Below are 19,754 nucleotides of genomic sequence, written 5' to 3' on the forward strand. Positions count from 1 at the left end.
TGATAAAAGTAGAATAATATCTGGTCATTTTTTAGGCACTGCTAGCAGTGAAGCAAGAAAAAGAAATCCAAATGAAAATGGTTCTGACAAGAGGAGAATCTGTTCTGCAAAATACTTCTCTGGAGGGACTACCAGTGATTGAACGGCAGTTGCAAACCCTGAAGGACAACTGGGCTTCTCTTCTGTCTGCTTGTATCCAGTGCAAGAGGTAAAAAGGGTATGAGGTACAGAATGATGCTTAGCAATAAAGCACTGTCAAAATTGTTGAAAATTTAATTCCCAGAGTTTTATTATTACAAGAGTCAAATTCATATAAAGTGACTGCATATGCCTAACATTGCAGGTCTAGAGGCCTTAAGCAATGTATGCATTTGAAGTAGTAAAAGGGGAGGAAACTGTGAGGGATCTAAGCTTTTTTAACACTTATTGTCAATATATTCTTAAAAGTGGATTCCAGGTTCATAATCTTGTTGTAAATTTTACTTTGAGTTGCACTGTATGCCTTGAATTGTTCTCAGAAATGAGAAGATCTTGTCACAGATGTTAATGGTTGCTCTGTGAAGATCCTGTGTTGTTTTCCACTTGGTAGCATTTCACAAAAGGTACTGTAATTACAGTGTCCTGTAGTGATTCTCATGAAGAAATACAAGGCAAAAAAATGTAGTCTTCTTTGGTGCAGCATCACTAGTTGCAAATATTTCAATTAAAACAACAAAGGTAATTAAACATTAGAATGCAGCAACTTTTGAATGTATGCAAAGGAACAGAAAATTTATGACTCTGGATCTTATGCTTTCAGTTGCATTTTTTTTTTAATAGAGCTACAACATGTCAGCTAGCTACATCATTTACAGACCTCCTTACTATTCCAAGTTGGGAAAATTTAGTTTCTTTTGATCAGCCGAACAGTGCTCCTAGTTAAAACCTGTAGGGTTTTAACAGCTGTCTCAGACTGCTTAACTTGTGATGTATCTTTCATATAAATATTGTCTAGAATAACTGTATAGGACTATATGTCATTGCTTAAATAGCATGACAACTTCTGCTATCACAACAACTATGTATTTTTAAATTACAGCCAACTGGAAGGAGCTCTCTCCAAATGGACAAGTTACCAGGAGGATGTACGTCAGTTTTCCGGCTGGATGGATAAAGTAGAAGCAAGTATGAATGCTTCTGAAAGGCAGTATCCTGAACTGAGAGAAAAAACATCTGCCCTCAGCAAAGCAAAGGTGTGTTTGCTTTACAACAAACAGTAACAAGACCATATCACCTCAACAAAAAAGGCTGAATAACTGCAAGATTAATCTGTGGTCTTTTTTTAAATGCTGCTCATTCATAAATGTGTTCTTCTCTTTGTTTTGCAGCTACTCAGTGAAGAGGTACTGAGTCACAGCAGCCTGTTGGAGACGATTGAAGTGAAAGGAAGTGGGATGGCTGAGCATTATGTCACTCAGCTTGAACTCCAGGACCTTCAGGAGCGGTATAAGTTCCTCAAAGACAGAACAAGGGTACAGTTTTTCTTGATACTACTCCCTCTTGTTTTGCTGGCAATAAGGAAAAAGCGAAAGTCTTTTCATTAATCATTTATTTTACAGTTAAATGAGGAGTAAAAGATTTGGGACAGCTATAACAATGTAACAGAAAGTTATTAGGGTGATTTATCAATCTTTCTTCCTGGGCCACTGAGCTTCAGATATTTTCAGAAAGGTTCTAAAAATCTGAATCAGAAAAAATCATTAGGTGAATAGTCTGAGGAACTCCATGTAAAAAGTCTTACTGACTTCAGCACAGATATGATTTTACCTGTTGTGACTGAAAAGTTGGAAGCATCTCTGAATCTGTGATTTGCATAAATTTTGCAGTAAATACAACCAGTCAATCAGGTAGTTCACAAATTGTGGACAACTATATTGAACACAGACATTATTAGCAAGTAAACTGACTCTAATATCAAAAGACCCAGCAAAAATTACTACATTTACTGATAAGTGTTAGTACCATAGATCTGGAAAAGATTAGGGCATAGACAAATAAAGACCAAGATGGGTTTTAATGTAAGAGGTAAGGTAATGAAGAAATAATAAAAGGCCTGGTGATACATTTAAAGCTAGGTGATTATCTCCAGTTAACCCAAATTCTTCTGTGGTAATTAAATAATGCATAATATGTGCTCAGACAGGCAACTCTTCTTCATGCAGCAGTGTAGTAAAATTGAATTTTGTTTTCTCAATGATGTCTTTGTCCTGTGGGAAGGGCCAAAATTCAATTTTTCAGACACATAAATGATTCGCTGTTTTGTGGTACTCTCTTCCACAACTGCAAAGAATGCGATGCACTCTTTCTTTGGACCTTCTTTGAATGTATTCACTCAGGTTTGCCAGAGAAATGAGTGAGTCCTGGGAAGTGCTAGTGAAAACCTATTATTCCTTTTAGCATGGGGATCGTCTAACCTTTACCATTTTCTCCGCACAAAGCTATATAGGCTGCCTGTAATTGCTCAGCTCGAGCAACAGAGTAGGAACAATGAGGAATGGATGGTAGTTCAGAGGCAAGAGCTCCATACCTCTTTCCTCATGTAGCAAGAAGCATCCTCTCTTTCTTTTCCCACCTAATACTCCAGATGACTTTGATCTTCCCCACTCCCAACTGTGGGGATGATGTTAAGTGTCAAGAGTACATTCAAGCCTTAGGAAGAAATTAAAAGTACAAAGCAAATAGCTGGAGAGTAAAGAATGGTCAAATCCTTTAATAATTCTTTGACCAGATGGGAAACCTGTCAAGTTTTCCCAAGGGTTTGTGGCCCAGGCCTGAGCAGACCAAGACCTGTAATTCCCTGCAGCCACTGTCAAGAGGCAAGAGAACTACTCTCTCTTTCCCTCTTCCCACTGCTTGGCATGGGCAGGCCTTGTAAAGGATTAATAACATTCCTCTTTTCTTCCTTCCTCCCACTATTCAGAGCTGTTAGAAATAGGTAAAGCAGACAGTAGGTTAATGGCTGCTGTTTATGAAAGTGTTTTTCTTCTTATGTAGCCTGCTGCCCTGGGATGCAGCTTTTCATGCTTCCATCCGAACTCTATTCCCCATTCCCACAATTTCTTATAGGATGTGAATTACATGTATACTTTTCTTGTGCTTAGAAAGACTAGTCTAGTGCTAATATATGACACCTTTCCTGCTGTACTCCAGATATGGGAATATTTTAGTGCTGGGTTGTGAAATTATTGTAACTTGCTCACCCACATACAAAGGTGACTTGCCTTCTGTTCCTCACTGTGCTCTGTAGGAACTCCTCACAAAGGACTTGGGTAGTCTTCAAACCTAAAGGTATCAGATACCCTTAATAGAATATTATGATTCCATTGGCAAAAAAAAAAAAAAAAAAAGCCATTTCTAAGCTTATACTCTTATTAATCGCTTCAGTAAAGTGAATTTAAATTGATATAAAAATTAAGTCTTTTGTTATTGGATACTAAGGTGTTATTTAAAATTCATCCAAGGTCAAAACTTCAAATCTTTTAGGATAACTATATGCATCCTGACATTTGCCTCCTCGTTATTCATTAAACCATCCTCAGAATCCAACTACTCTTGAATTCTAGGAAAGCTCAGCATCAGATACAAGCTTTTCACCTTAATGGAAGTCCGGGTTTTATGTTTTCTTGGTTTGATGATATACTAAGATAAGTATATATGTATGTAAATATTTTAACAAGCAGGAGGCAGTAACAAAAGCTGAAGGACTGCTTAACTTACATCAAGAGTACCAAAGAAATCTGAAGACCTTTGAAATATGGCTGGAGAAGGAACAGGAAAAACTTGACTGTTTATCACATCTTGATGGTGATACCCAGAAACAGGAGGCAACACTCCGAGATTTACAGGTACATAATGTGTGACACCCTGAGCAAAAAAAAAAAAAAAATCCTATTAATAAAATAAGAGAATAAAAATTGCATCTCTTTTGTTGTCAAGAACAGCTTGGAATCACATTATATAGAAGTACTTTGCTGCTCAAAAGTGATTCCAGTAAAGTCAGTGGAAACATTGTCACTCATTTCCAGAAAGAAGTGTTAGGCCTTGCATGAAATCTCCAGGCATACTAATGCTTTCTTGCAAGTACTGAATTTGTTTTATATGTTGGCCTATTTCTTCTTTTCCCTGTATTTCACAGAATATCAAAAGTATTCTTTAACTGGTTTTTCATCTTTTATTGCTTACAGTGGAGATGCATCTTCTTTCAGGCAGTTGCAGTCATGTAGGCTGGATCCCATGGTGAGATGGGAAGACCATTACTGAATCACTTAAGTGACAGTGAAGGGTGAACCTATAGTACTTCTGTAATTTCCCAGCTATGATCTTAAACTGGCTTAAAATACTTTCATACCTGTTGTTGAATTAGCAACAGGTCTGTACTTGAGTTATGAAATTTTTATTACTTTATTCAGGATACTGAGAAGCTCTTTGTGTGATCAGGGACTCTGCATATATCTCTTTTTATTATAGTTTACTTTACCAAATCTGAATCCATTTTGAAAATCTGAATATATATTTCAAATATAAACTAGACAACACACAAATATATATTGTTAAGGTAATTTCCTGGTTATATTTTCTAATCAGATTGAATACCTTCGTACTTTCTAATCAAGTTCTATTAAGCATTAAAATGCCACACATGTCCAGAAGAGGTTATCAAGAATTATTTTGGAATGATGTCTCAAACATATATGAAAATAAATGCTTATTTATTTTAAAAGATTGAAGCCTCACCTTGTTCCTTGTTTTTAAACAGATTCAATTTTAGAATCAGTCTTACAGTCTGCTTGCCACACCTGGAAAGTTTTGAATTTAAGCCTACACTACATGCATTGCATCTGTCCCATGCCAGTTCAGGCAGCTAATGTTTCAGAACTGATGATAAACTTAGAAAGAGGGGAAAGAATTTAATGCATGCTTTGTCAATAATTTTCTCCAATTCACTTGCCAATAATAGTGATATTCGATTCGTAAGTCAGCATGCCATCATAGATGTTCTTAGAGATAGTGTAATATGTGTTCAACCATAGATAACTAAAGGGAATATCTAGGCAATGTGAGGTAACTGTTTTTGTGTTGTTAGAACCAGAGCTTTGTTTTCCATCTGTGAATGAAAGCTATTAATGTAGGTTATGTGTCCATAACTCTGCCTTTCCAGGAGCTGCAGGTCCACTGTGCAGAAGGACAAGCATTATTGAATGCTGCTGTCCATGCCAGAGAGGAGGTGATTCCCTGGGGCATTCCTCAGATAGAAGACAGAGCCCTGGAATCCTTACGACAGGATTGGCAAGTTTATCAGCACAGACTTTCTGAAGCAAGAAGCCAATTAAATGCCACTGTGAGCAGGCTGAGGTTAATGGAGAAAAAATTTCAGAAGGTTAATGACTGGCTGACAGATCTGGAGGAGAAAGTTGCTATCAGGACTGGGAGGCAGTCTGGCAGAGCAACAAAGGAGGTTCAGCTTCAACAAATGAAGGTAAGAGTATAGTTAAGGCATTCCTTAAGCAAAGTATCATATGAAGTTTCCGCATCAGTTCCTGGTTGCACTGTAAAAATAACAGGAAGCATTGGAATTTATTCTGAGGTGGTGCCTAGAATGGTGGATCCAAGAGGGATTCTAGGTCCAGGTTCCTCCCATTTTACTGGTAAGGGTATGGCTATACCGATGTTGAAATCACATAGGGAGATCTGGAATTCATATGCTTTGTGGTATATGAAGGCATAACTGAGGACAAAGATTGGTCCTGGAGTGGGAATGTGTTAGTGTTGTAACATGTAACAAGAGTAAAGTGTGACCTGCTGTGTTGGGAAGTCTCTGCTGTGTTGATGTAATAATACTCCCTTAGTCACTGCAAAGAGAACATATGGGTCTGAATAACCACAGGAAGAAGATTTGAAGACATTCTGTGTTATGCTTTAGAGTCACCTGTAAAACTTCAGGCAATTTCTATAAGAAGTCCAGGTTGCATTTCTATTATTATTTAGGGGGGGGGAATAAAATTGAATCTATTGTAATGAAATGCAGTCCATATGGTATGATAAATCTTCTAGCATATTCATTACTTTAACCTTCCATCAGATTCTCTTCTACTTTCCTGTTTTAAATCCATGTTTACAACCATGCATTTGTTTTCCTTTTCAATGATTTCCTGAGAGTTACAAATAAATCCCTGTTGTGTATAAGATGTTTGAATCAGTCATATAAGCTGGATAATGTCTTTGTCATAGAAGTGGCATGAAGAAATTACTATCTACAAAGATGATGTGGAGGAAGTTGGGGTATTGGCTCAGCAAATACTAGAGGAAAGTCTCACTGCAAGTACAATGGGAAGCCAGGCTACGCAGCTTACATCTCGCTACCAAACTATTCTTCTTCATGTCTTGGTAAGTAATGAAAATTAATTCATTATAACATCATAAATTGTTGGTTAAGAAGCAAATATTAACAGACTTTCTTAATTAGACTTTATCAGAGTTTATTCATTACTGTAGACTCAATAATATAATATTCACATATATTCATATATATACACACACATACATGTGGATTTTCATTGGTATAACAGAACCATAATCACAATAATGCCCTTTCAAAAATATTCAGTATTATTCAGATGTTGTTACTGTGGTTTTTGGCAGTTTCAGGGGAGAAATTCAGAATTCAGTATGTTTGAATGCTGAACGACCTCTAGAGAAATGTTTTCAGGTCATCACTGAAACACATAGGTACAGGAAAAATTTTAATTGATAAGTTACAGTCTTCAGGTCACTTTAAGTAATGTGTCTTACAGTACCATAACACAAGTCACAATTCAAATTTCAAAATATAAGTACCTTTTCAGTGTTTAGCATTAGCTCAGTTTTAACGTTAGTGATTGCTATATGTACACCCTGAGAAGACCCCAGTGAGAGTTATCCACTAGATATGAAAATACTTAAAACCTATGTATTTAATCTTAGTATATCAGGTTTTGTTAATAAATAATGATTTATTCCTGCCTTGAGCCAATAGCAATGATAAACACCTGGGTGGTTCTTGTTTTCTCCCCCTACCCTCCATATTTGTTTGAAGGAGCAAATAAAGTTCCTGGAAGAAGAAATACGCTGTATGGAGGAGTCAGAATTGGCTTTTAGCGCTTACACAAATTGGTACGGAGCTACCAACAAGAACTTCAGAAATGTGATCACCAAGTTTGACGTGGTTGATAAAACAGCAATGGAGAAAAAAGTGCAGAAACTAGAGGTACAGCTTTCTTGAATGCAATTTTTGTTTCTGTCCACCAAAAAGAGACTATACTTTAACATGCATCTTAACAGCTGCTCAAAATTCTGACTTCACGTTGCCCAGAGAAGATAAAAGATAAAGAACACCCAGTATAAACTGTCCTGACTTCTCAGGTCATCTACACATTAGATCACAGTTTGATTTTTGAAGTTGTGAATAGTTCTAAATAACATAACCCTATCCTTTCAATAAAGCATGTTTGTATGTGTTTTGTTTTACGTTAAAACTTAAAATAAATTCCACTCACAAGGCAACCTGTCAAGTATATTTTATACCAGTATGCACTATGGCAAGAAGTGCTTCCTATTTCTCCTCATTGAAATAACTCAGTAGTAAAACTCATGTTTCATCTCAGAGTTGTAGATGAATTTTTCATATGTCCTGCAGCTTAAACGTGATACGCTAAGGGAAAACTTTCTTCTATTCCAGAATTCGGAGTACGAATCCTCTCCTGATAGCCCTCAGTTTCTGTGTTCATCTTTGCAATTATCTAATGAAAAGTCCATTGGATTTCCCTAGCAATTCCTTCCATGTCTTTGGCAAAAATTTAAAAAAAAAAAAAACCCTAGCCTCTCACTGATAATAGAACTACAATGAATAAAAAAAAAAAAAAAAAAAGAAAGAAAGGAAAAAAGGCAAGAGCTTGCATACATTTTCTGTTAACCAATGCTTCCTTCACAGCTACTATTGAGTGACATGGACATAGGCCATAGTTTACTGAAATCTGCCCGTGAGAAGGGGGAGCGAGCTATAAAGTATATGGAAGAAAATGAAGTGGACCAGTTAAGAAAAGAAATTGGAGATCATGTGGAACAGCTTGAAGAGCTGGCTGGCTCCATCAGGAAAGAGCACATGACTTCAGAGAAGTGCCTTCAGCTGGCAAAGGAGTTCTCAGACAAATACAAGGCACAGACTCAGTGGGTCGTGGAGCACCAAGCCATGTTACATGCTCCAGCAGAGCCAAAGATTGAACTCTATGAGAAGAAGGCTCAGTTGTCGAAATACAAGGTAAAAAGGGATTATATCATTCTACTGTGCAAATTGATTTTGACCTAATGACTCTCAATAAGTTCTCTGATCCAGGTGTTTGTTCAAGTCCTCAGTAGATGTACGAAATGTCTCTGATCCGGATGTCCAAGTCAGCAAAGAAAGTGAAAAGGTGCATGATACCTGCACCTATGAACCAGAGTGAGCACCTGGAGTTGAAATATGGATGTCCTAATAAGGCTTCCACATCTGAAAATTTCCTGTTATGGAACAAAATTCTTTTATGAGTACACATATGAGTAATTCCATCAATATCAACAGAGTTAACTGCTGTTTAAGCAAGGATAGAATTCAGTTGGTCTGTCATCACTGCAGACATCGCCTCTGTTTAAAGTAACTTAATCAGCTTTCTGGTTAAAGCTGAATGTCCCAGCTCAACTGACATCTAAGATGGTCAACTGCTATGGCCTCCTCTGTCTTTTAGTTAGGATTTTTGTGAAGTGGGTTTGTGGGGTTTTTTCCAGTTGTAAAAATGAATAGAAAAAATATGCAACAAACCCCATTGCTCCTTTTAATGATATTTTTATAAAATACCCCAGGATTACAGATGTTTCCTAAGATGTCTGGCTGGGATGGAGCTAACTCTCCTTGTAGCAGCCTGTATAGTGCTGTGCTTTACATTTGTGGCTAAAACACTGTTGCTAACAAACAGTGTTGCTTTGGTGATATTTTCCCACTTATTTGCAGAATTTGTTCCTCTGAGCAAGTTTTACCTGTAGCACTTGCCTGTTCACACATGTTAACTCCCTCTCCTTCACCAGCTCCAGATTATCAGCTGTGCTACTAGCTACTTATCTAAGAGCAATTTTTCCTTTTGTGTCTGCAAAGTTGTCTCAAGGCATAGGTGGGAAACATAGTCCTGTACTAGTAGCAAAGCTATTCTCGTCTGGAAAGGTTGATATATACCATGATAGAACGCTGTGCTTCAGATCAAAGGGAAGTTAGTGAAATAGATCTTCAGTGTTCAGTACACATATATTAATTCTTGCTTGCATTGTAGTCCATACAGCAGACTGTTCTGTCCCATGAGCCCTCAATAAAATCAGTGACTGAAAAGGGAGAAGCACTTTTTGATCTGGTGAATGATGTGACTCTAAAGAACAACATTCAAGACCTTCAGAGCAGTTACCAAGAACTCTGCAGCGCAGCAAAGGTAAAAAGTCAGGGAGAAAACTCTAGGTTCTTTCAATTTGCTGTATTTTTCCCCCTCTTTAAGAAGTTGACTATTTGTTTCATGCTGTCACATCACACCCTGTACAAAGAGCCAGTTAGAATTAATTTTATTTTGGTTGGGGTTTTGGTTTGTGTGGTTTGGTTTTAGTTTTGGTTTTTTTGGAGGGGGAGGGGGCGGGCAGAAAGTGTTAGAGGGGGTAGGATTCCTGAATATGGAAAGAACGTCTATCTAAATAACAAGAGTATCTGAAATTAATTTTGAGTGTGGCAGGTGAAGTCTTCGTAGCACTAAGGGGAAATATATCAGTGAATAGTTTGTACTATTGTTACTTTTTTAAATTGCTTTGACTAGATCTCTAAATACATTATTTCTTGAAGGGACACATGCCCTTAAATTATACCATTTTGTCTCTTCTTTCTGCTAGATCTCAGTTTAATTTAATTTAGTTGTTGAATGGAAGTCACAGGAAAAAATGAACTGCAAGATAGATCTGATTTAATTCAGCAAGGGCATTATTAATTACAGTTGATTCATTAGTCCACGTTTGTAGTACTTTGAAAGATTTAAAACTTCTAAATACATCCTAAAGTATAATTATTACTAAAGCTTTTAATAGGTTATACTCCTAACAAGGATAAGCTCTGCAAACCATGTTAGTATTATGTTTGACCTAAGTGTCTTTAATTGCCAATCCATCCACCAATAGCAGATTTATTTTTCACAGTTGATTTTCAATTTACAGATATTTCTCTGATTTGTACCACAAAACCGATATCTGTTGCATTAGATGTAATGTTGCTGACTTAAATGTAGAGAAACTTATGAAAAATCTTTCTTCAAAAGAATAAATACATTTTAACTCAATGTGTACATTCTTAATTTGCCTACCACAATCACAGGCAATATGTACACACAAAGGCTGTAAGCAGCAGGGACCAAACCACAATATTTGGTAGTTCATGTCCAGTCTCTCAAAGAGCATGTATTGACCGTTTCAAAGCGTACTTAATGTTAAGTTGACAGTGTTCCTTTTCTTAAAGTAAGGAGCTCCTCAGTGTTTCCTCAGTCTTCAAAGTATGGTATTTCATCTGGAGTGAAAATACCGCTCTGTACCAGAATGTTTATTCACACAAGGAATCCCTTTGATGTTTTCCGTAACAGTCTAATCATGTGAGAGTCCCACACAGAAATATAAATTTATAAGATAGATCTCTTACTGTGCTTTCAAGCTCTTGGTGGTTTCTGATTTGGGGTGGGTTGGGAGGTGTGTATCAATTATTGTAATTACCTGAATATTTAATTTGGGTTATTGTGGACCTGCAGGCATACGTTGAAACCTTAGAGGTGAGAGTAAAAGAACATGAGGACTACAACAGTGATTTGCAAGAAGGAGAGAAATGGTTATTACATATGTCCAGCAGGCTGGTCAGCCCTGACCTCATGGAGAGTAACAGTCTTGAAATAATTACTCAGCAACTAGCTAACCACAAGGTGGGTTTGCTATTGCGTAAACTTACTTTCTCCGGTAAAATAGAATTTTTCTTCTTTGCTTGTCTGTCTCTCTCACTCCAGAGCTCTAGTTATTTTTCATTCAGCTGTTTTATTCCTCTTACTCTGTGTAAATAAGCACCAGTGTCATTTATGCAGTTAACAAATGTACCTTGTTGTTAGCACTGTTTCTTGGATGAGACTGCATCTGCACAAGAGCTTTGTTGTACGCTGGTCTGAATTCTGTGTCAGATTTTTGCTGAGATGTCCCAGGAAGTAGAACACAAAAAGATTAGGGTAATTTTACTCTTAAGGCATTTTTTGCTCTGGGACTTTTAAGGATAAAAAAAATATTTTAAATTTTCTCATCCCTCCCCCTCTCCCCCCCATTAGGTTGTAACATTTCCTCCATTGCTTTTATTCAAGACATTGTTATGGTTGCTATTGATGACTTCTAGATTAATTAATTTCATGATTAATGGTGTCCAGAACATAAAAGAAAGCAAAATCCAGCCCTCCCCACCACCCACTGAAACTGATGTTCCAAGGGCAAATATTGAAATATTTTAACTCATTGTGATTAGTGTGTGATTCTTTAAGCGACCTCTTTAGATAAAAATTTGGCTCCACCAAAGTCAATGGAAAGAACTGACTGCAGTGGAAGAGCTTACAGAATGTGGTTTGATTCAGCATCAGATTTAGTCCTCATTACTAGACACGAGAAGTTGGTGGAGCCCTGGAGAGCGTGCAACAAAGGAAGACTAAGGATAGACTTGGGGCATGAGCATTTTCCACATTATGACAGTGCTACTGATGTTTCTGTGGGATATTTGTGTATAGACTTTTGACAATGATTTTACAGTAAGTATACAGTCTAAGAGCTTGACTATAGCAACACACAATCTCTGAAAAATTTTTTACCAATCTGAAGACAAAAGTGTGTTTAAGGAAGAAAAAAATTTAAAAAGCAGCTCATTTAAAAGGCTGTGATGCAGAACATGTTTAAGTTTAAAATATTTCTTCAAAAGTATTTTATCTATTTCTTAGGCTATCATGGAAGAAATTGCAGGATTTGAAGATCGTTTGAACAACCTTAAGAGTAAAGGCGATTACTTGATCAATCAATGCACTGAACATCTTCAAGCAAAATTTAAGCAAAACATACAAAGCCATCTTCAGGGGACAAAGGACAGCTATTCTGCCATATGTAGCACAGCCCAAAGAGTAAGTCTTGTTTCAAAAATGTTTTTATGCCATTTAAGAATACCATGCATTATTGTTTCTCTAAGTACTTGTTTCTTTCAATGGTGTAAAACTCTACTATTTCCATTTAAATTGAGTCTACATGTTACTAATGTAGCACTTCATCATTACTGTGCTACAGTTATGATCCAAATGTTGCCTAGCAGCCAGTGAAACTACCTGCATACCAGTTCTTACCTTCATCTCCGCACACCCTCGCTACCTTCATGTTATATTAGCTTCTGAGCAGCTGCAGCAAAGAAATAAGAACTATTCCTACTTTAAAAACTAGGGAGAAAATCGCACTCTTACTGTCAGTAGTTTGCATACATACATAACGGGTCTTAACTATGTGCTAGGAAATACTGTCTCTCTTAGTAAAACCAGAATATACAGTTAAGAAGGGCTAGCTGGGTCATTCTGTTAATCCCATTAGGAGATCAAGCTAGCATAGTCTAAAAAAACAAAACCCCAAACAAAACCCCCAGAAGTAGATTTCACATTCAGTAACGTTTGTAGAAGTAGATAAAACCTCATACTAGATAAATGGCAAAATGTTGAACAATAAAGAAATAAGAGATAATGCTCTTCAACTGCATCTTTATTTTTTCTTTCCAGAAGCCGTGCCTTAGAAATTATCCAGCTTCTCCACAAATTAGCAAGGTGCAGTGGTAGCTAAGGAGCTTTCATCCCTTGGTACTTTTATGTACAAGGGCTAAAATAACCACAGTGTTAATAATTCTGTTTTATCTGCCGTTTTAGAGGTTGGAGAGCCAATAAAGGTGTTTGAAAATGCAATCACCTTACAATGTGTTTATTTTAGGTGTACCAGAGTTTGGAACATGAACTCCAGAAGCATGTTAATCATCAGGATACCCTGCAACAGTGCCAGACTTGGCTGTCTACAGTGCAGTCAGAGCTAAAGCCAACTACCTGGCCACCTTTCAGCCTGGCAGATGCAGTTAAACAGGTAAAAGTTCAGCATTTGAAAATGCTCAGTTATTCTTCATAAGGTGAGTTAGGTAAGAGCTTTATATTAATAGAAATTAGATAGTCCCTCTGACCTTCTCAGAGGGCTCTGTAGCCTCATTATTTATTCCCAGCTCCAAAAGGAATACCTTGAGTGAAAAGTAATGGTAGGTGAAAAACCACACAGGGCTTTTGCTAGCTCTGCTTAATGCTTAGAAATATTTTACCTGAAAAAAAAAATTAAATTAAAAAAAAAATTGGCTGATTAGATAAACCTGCTCAGATACTTCACAGATGTTTTTAACAGAGAGATTGTGTCTTTCTGCTTGCCCAGTTGCCCATCTGTCTACTAATATTCCTATATGAGACCTGGTTTCATAGTACCATGGACACAGAGTCTGTTTTGGGCATTTAAAATAATTTTTCAGCCTAAGAGTGTAGAACTGCCTCTAGTCCACATTAGCCTTTAAGAATCGTGTCTTTGCTTCTTGATTATTCTTAGTAACTTCATGTATTTTAAATTGGATTTGTCCCTTGTTTTCAAATTAAACTGGTATGGTACTAAAAATGCTGGAGTTCAGAGCTTTCTCATCTGCCGTGTGGCTTAATAGGGATCTTGAAATGCTATGGCTGGCAGCTCTGCAAGGCCAGGGGGAGCAGAGGGTGACAGTGGGGCCAGCAGTGCAGCAGCTTTCCAATGACGCGCAGACTGTCAGCACACAGGTGAGGAGAGCAGAGTCCCCCTGGTGTCAGCCACCACCTGGTGATCACCAGGAAAGTCTATAGGTATGAGGCCAGTCCCACATGGAGGCAGGAGGTCAGGGCAGCAAGGCAAGACCAGGAGGATCAACCAGGCTCAGATGCACCTGTCACGTAGCTCAGGTGAGGTCCATAGGTGGATGAGGGCCTGAGCTTATGTGCAGCTCTCAAGCAAGGGAGAAGGCTTCTGAACACCTTTCCATTGGCCAGGTCCCAGCTGAGCCAAGGCAGTGCAGGCCCTGAGCAGAGGCAGCCAAACCCAGTTCCTTCAGAACTGCCCAAATGCCAGGTACTACTGCTCCATATCCCACCTCCACCCCTGGCCCTTTGCTGGACTTGCACCAGTTTGCCAATATCTCTTCTATGGGGGAAGAGGGAAACTGGGCCATATACACCAGGGACAGCCTAACTAGTGTAAGTACTGGAGAATAATCGCTCCCCACAGCTTGCTTTCTGCATTGTTGCTAATACAGTAATTTGGTGTTCCCACAAGGACACACTGCTGTCTTTCAAGGACAGCCCACAAGGACCCACCACTAGCCCTCTGCATTAGGTGGTCACTCACCCCTCCTCTCTGGGACTATAGGAGGTGTGTTATTGCCCTGCTTGTCAACACTAATATCATCATTTTATTTGGGGGTGAGGAAACTCTTCATAGGGAGAGGTGAGATCCTACGGGCAACGTCAAGAGCAAGAACCCTCAACAATGTCATGTTGTCTGATCTTGGCAACTGTAGATACTGGGAGGGTTTCAGAAGGTTTGTGGAAGCGTGTTGTGCCACTGGGCTGGATTCCCCATGATCTGTTAGACACTGGAGAATTTTGTAGGTATGGGCAACATGACACTTTAATAATTGGATAAAGCCTTGCTTCCCATTCACCTTGGGAAAGTAAGTCACCGTGTTGAAACTGTGTGTATCTATCCAACGCATTATTTATAATGAAATAAACTAGGTAGTGCATATGTTACTAAGCATTTTGGTAATTGGATGATAAACAATTAGAGTTACTCTTTTCCATAATTATGACAAAGCAGCCTTACCTAATAAAAGAATGTATATCTACATTTCATCTTTTGGAAATAATAAGCTAAAGTCAAAATATTAAAATACATAATTGTAATAAGAAAAATATTATTTCCACAGTCTCAGAGTTTATTTGAGGATTGTCTTCCCTCAGGTGAAACATTTCCGGGCTCTGCAGGAACAGGCCAATACATACTTGGATCTTCTGTGCTCCATGTGTGACCTGTCAGACGCCACAGTGAAGAGTACAGCAACAGATATTCAACACACAAAACAAACGGTACAAGATAACCTGCTTTTAATCCTATTTAGAGCTTTAACTGCCTTGATCTGTCCTCTTTTAAAAAGGTCATATTGGGTAATGGTTTAAACAAATGTCTTTTTACTTTCATCTGAAGTATTTCTTCTAGAAATAGTTTTTCTTTTCTAATTTTTTTTTTTTAAATAAAATCCATACATTGCTATCCTGGTAGTAATACAAAGACACATGACAAGGGTTGCTAAAAACACTTTGTTACAAGATGTTGGCCTAAAGCCACACGAATAACGTTCTGTGGAAGAAAACCTGATCCAAATTATTGTTTTCATAAAACAAAATTCAGTCTATTCTTCTCTGTATTTTATTAAGTTTAGACATATTTTAGTGTTATTTATTCATCAGTAGACTGATGTTCTTATTAGGATATACTAAAATATTAGTTATAATAATAATAATAATAAAATTATGATGGCTCTATTCATAAATCAGAGTGGATCTGTTTCAGCATATGAATTCACAGAAGTGTACCTGAATTTTAAGTAGCTTAATGCTTCATTTTAAACTAAAATTATAAACATAAGTTATTAGAAAAGAAACATTATGAGCATTCCTGTAATAAACATGAAAATTTTAGTTTCACATACACACACACACAAACTTTCGAAACTACTTCTACCGAGAGTAAAAATCTAATATATAGAGTAACAGTTTTCCATACCAGAGAAGAAAATAGTACAAATCCAAGCAATCCATTAAAAAATGGCAGTCCAAATATTGAATTAGCTCAAAAGTATCCCAAACATTAGAGTAAGATTCTCCTTTTATATATAAAGCAGTGAAACGTTTTTAAGAACTCACAGACGGTACAGTGCTGAGATATATTAAGCTGGTTGAGTGCCTAAACCTTAAAGGCGCCCTACTGCTGTATTTGGAGCAAAAGAAGCTGTGGGACTGTTGGTTTAAGGTGATTGATGGGCTCAGATCCGGTAAGCATTCTTCTCATTGGCATTTTACAAAAGGCATATAGGCAAAATAACCAGGCTAAGCAAATTAAAGTGTTTAGTTTAAGCTTTTATTTAGTCATAGCGAAGGTATGTAGAGCAGAGTCCAGCAATATTCTTGGCATGCAATAGACTAAATCATATGGTTAATTTTAATTTAAACTTTAACAGAAGACTGAGAACACTTTGAAATACACACACTCATAAATACAGTTTCTTCTTTCGAGGGTGAATGATAATTCTTTTTTTTTTTTTCCACAGCTTTCCTTTGATAGCTCTGATTTTATGACTTTTGAAGGTTAAGACTTTTTGTGGATAATATTAGCCCCTTCAGAATCTAGTGCAAAAATTTCCTGTTAGTACAGTATTGTGCTCAGAGAAAGAATGGTATTCATCCTCCATTCTCCAAAAATAGCTGCATTAAAGCATTCCTACTCCTTTTCATTTCTTTTCTTCTAGATTGAGCAACAGATAATGCACTCTCAGTATTTGGCTCAAGGTTGGGAAGAGATCAAACAAATGAAGGCTGAGCTCTGGATATATTTCCAGGATGCAGATCAACAACTACAGAATTTGAAAAGGAGACGGGCAGAGTTGGAGCTAAACATTGCTCAGAATATGGTATTCCAGGTTAAGGTAAGGAGACTTTAGGTTAAAAACAATAGGTAAGGAAGAAATTCATCCTGTGGCTGATATTATTATAATTCATGTTATATGCATATATTGCACAGAATTGCTAACATGTTCTAAGCAAGAGCAAAAATAGAGGAAAGAGGGTTTCCTTACTGATGTTACAGGGTGACACAGAAAGCAAAACACTGTAATACTTTTCTGGGTATGTCTTTTTAACAGTAGACAATTTTTAACCTACTGTTCTGATTTGCCTTCACTTTTACTAGTGTCATGGTTTCAGCTAATTGCTGATCACAGTGGACCTGAAGATAAGATCTGCAATTTGTGCTTGCTAAGTTCTTTGATTCCAATACTTCTAAATTATTTAGATCTATTTTAGAATTAGTCTAGGAAATTATACAATGTTGCTGGACTCTGAAAACCACTGCAGAATAGGTAAGATAGTAACCTAATTTATTTTACCCAAAATAGCGAGACAAATGCCTTCAGATCTTCACTCATTCATTTACAGATGAGAGAATTTTTATGACCAATCTGCCCACATCACACCAGTAAAGTAGCAAGAAGAAACGGGAAAACAGATTATTTCTTTGATAAATGATTAAATGCCTGGTGTTTGCAGTTTTGGTCTAGACTTCGCTGCATTCTTTTTCTGATATGATAGGAGTTAGGTGAAAAATAAACAGCATTTCCTTTTCATGTGTGTTCTACACAAGCATTTGAACAAAGTCATAGCAGTTGAAGATAACAGCTTTCAGTCCATGTTGCACTGAGTTACGCTTGCTATCATTAGAATCATAGAGTCACAGAATTGTCTAGGTTGCAAGGGACCCTTCAGATCATCCAGTCCAACCATCAACCTAACGCTGACGAAAAACATCACCAAACTATATCACTAAGCACTATGTCTACCCGTCCTTTAAATACCTCCAGAGATGATGATTTCCACCACTTCCCTGCATCTAGGAAGAAGCAGGAGTCTGTATATATTCACTATCTGAGACAGGAACTTAGGGTTATTATGAAAGGCAGGCATCTGATGTACTGTCAGATGTGGCACAATATGTGTTTTTTCCTAGAATTTGCTCCAATAACTAAAGATGCCTAGCTTCATTTGACACATTCACAAAGGGGAATGAAGCAGAGCTGGGCAGTAGCATCTCTTCTCCAGAACCCCTAACAGCCCTCAGTGAAAACCCATCACCCTAGCAAAGTGCTGGAGCTGGGCATGGTTGTTTAGTTACAGTTATTGGAACTAGAATTTGGCAAAAGATTATATTTACCCTAAACAGTGTGTAAGTGCTGAAAAATATTTGGTTAGTTTTAGTTGTTAGTATATTGTATATATTGTTTTTTGGGGTTCTCTGTGACTTCTTATTTGGTAAGAAATGCGTGGCCAGATGGACTCTTTTATTTTCTGGAATTTATTAACTTAAATAGCAATCATACCTAGATAATCACTGGCTTGGTTTCAATAATGACAGTGATAATGGTCGCTATTATAGAAGCAGGAACGAAACAAAGTATGGATGTGGGGGCTCACTGACTCATGGACTCTGCTTCCTATTTTTAGTCTCTAATGAAAAGGAAAAAAGAATAAAATGAGCTAGAAACAGTACCGATAAAATGAATTCTCATGAGAGCTAAAGTATCTTGCGGTTTTAGTGTATGGTGGGAGCTGCACTGATCTGGAAACCCAGATCAACAAGGTGTGGCTTGATCGTGATTTTTGTTTATCACTGGCACTTGGAAACCGCTCTGGTTTGCTTTCATGTCTATAAACAACCTGTCCTCACATGAGAAGATGAGGAGAAAGATTAGGGGAGAGAAGGCACCACTTCTTCCAATTTATATCTGCACAACATTTGCCTGGGCAGATAATTAGTCCTAACACAATTTGTTTATTTCAGAGTTTTTATTTAAATTCCAACTTAGAATTTTGATTGGATGTCACCATATTGGTTTTGACTTGTATCTTTTTCAGGAATTCAGTCAGAAGTTGCAGTCTAAGCAGTCAGCTCTTACCTCTGTGACTGAGAAGATGAACAAACTAACCCAAGGACAGGAATCACCTGAACACAAGGAAATAGGGGACCTGAGCAACCAGTGGCTGGACCTCTGCCTTCAGGCACACAGTTTGCTCATCCAGAGGGAGGAGGATCTGCAGAGGACGGGGGATTATCATGATCGCATGAATGTAGTTGAAGGTTTCTTGGAAAAGCTCACAAAAGAGTGGGACAACCTGGCTAGGTAAAAAAGTAGTAGCACACACAAAGCTGACAGTGCATATATGCTGAAAGTGCTGTTTACAGAGTGTCTTGAAGTTAGATGCACTAAAAATCCCTTTTTCCTGGCTAAATTAAAAGCAGGCCTCCCTTATTAATTATAGGAGAATGATGTGTATTGAAATAAAGAGTTTGAGAAGCCAGATCTTCAGTGTTTGTCTTTAAGGCAAGTACTGATTGATCCCGTCTCAGGTTATAGCATTTTCTGACATTTCAAATATTTTGACTATTTTGTTTGAACTCTTTCATTTGTGTTTACTGTGTTTCATGTGTGTTTTTTATTATAATATTGTTTCATATACTAGGCTATTATATTACAGTTTAGTTGCTTCTGCTAAATGATTGCAGATGCTTTGTATAGCATAAACACACCAACTGTGTGCAAAATTGTGAGAATATATTACTGCTGCTATGACTGTCATGGAAAAAGATTCATTTCAACCTCAGTACTTATTGTTCATATGTGCAATACAACCAGTATACTCTGTAGTATTCATGTTAATTTGTATGGTCAGCCTGATGACCAGATTGCAGATGAAAGGGAGAGG

General features: G+C 37.5%; 1 protein-coding gene across 1 annotated transcript in view; it reads left to right on the forward strand.

Moving 5' to 3' along the window:
• SYNE1 (spectrin repeat containing nuclear envelope protein 1) overlaps positions 1-19,754 on the forward strand; it is a 255,963-nt gene that overhangs the window by 111,278 nt on the left and 124,931 nt on the right. Inside the window, exons 61-75 of the mRNA XM_074162789.1 lie at positions 36-208; positions 1,079-1,232; positions 1,368-1,511; positions 3,720-3,884; positions 5,198-5,515; positions 6,268-6,423; positions 7,112-7,282; positions 8,006-8,332; positions 9,372-9,524; positions 10,869-11,036; positions 12,081-12,257; positions 13,099-13,245; positions 15,183-15,308; positions 16,748-16,924; positions 18,906-19,171. Coding sequence (XP_074018890.1) covers positions 36-208; positions 1,079-1,232; positions 1,368-1,511; positions 3,720-3,884; positions 5,198-5,515; positions 6,268-6,423; positions 7,112-7,282; positions 8,006-8,332; positions 9,372-9,524; positions 10,869-11,036; positions 12,081-12,257; positions 13,099-13,245; positions 15,183-15,308; positions 16,748-16,924; positions 18,906-19,171 — 2,822 coding nt within the window. The remainder of the gene's footprint in view (positions 1-35; positions 209-1,078; positions 1,233-1,367; positions 1,512-3,719; positions 3,885-5,197; positions 5,516-6,267; positions 6,424-7,111; positions 7,283-8,005; positions 8,333-9,371; positions 9,525-10,868; positions 11,037-12,080; positions 12,258-13,098; positions 13,246-15,182; positions 15,309-16,747; positions 16,925-18,905; positions 19,172-19,754) is intronic.

The sequence above is a fragment of the Numenius arquata genome, chromosome 2, assembly GCF_964106895.1.
Source record: "Numenius arquata chromosome 2, bNumArq3.hap1.1, whole genome shotgun sequence".
NCBI lineage: Eukaryota > Metazoa > Chordata > Aves > Charadriiformes > Scolopacidae > Numenius > Numenius arquata.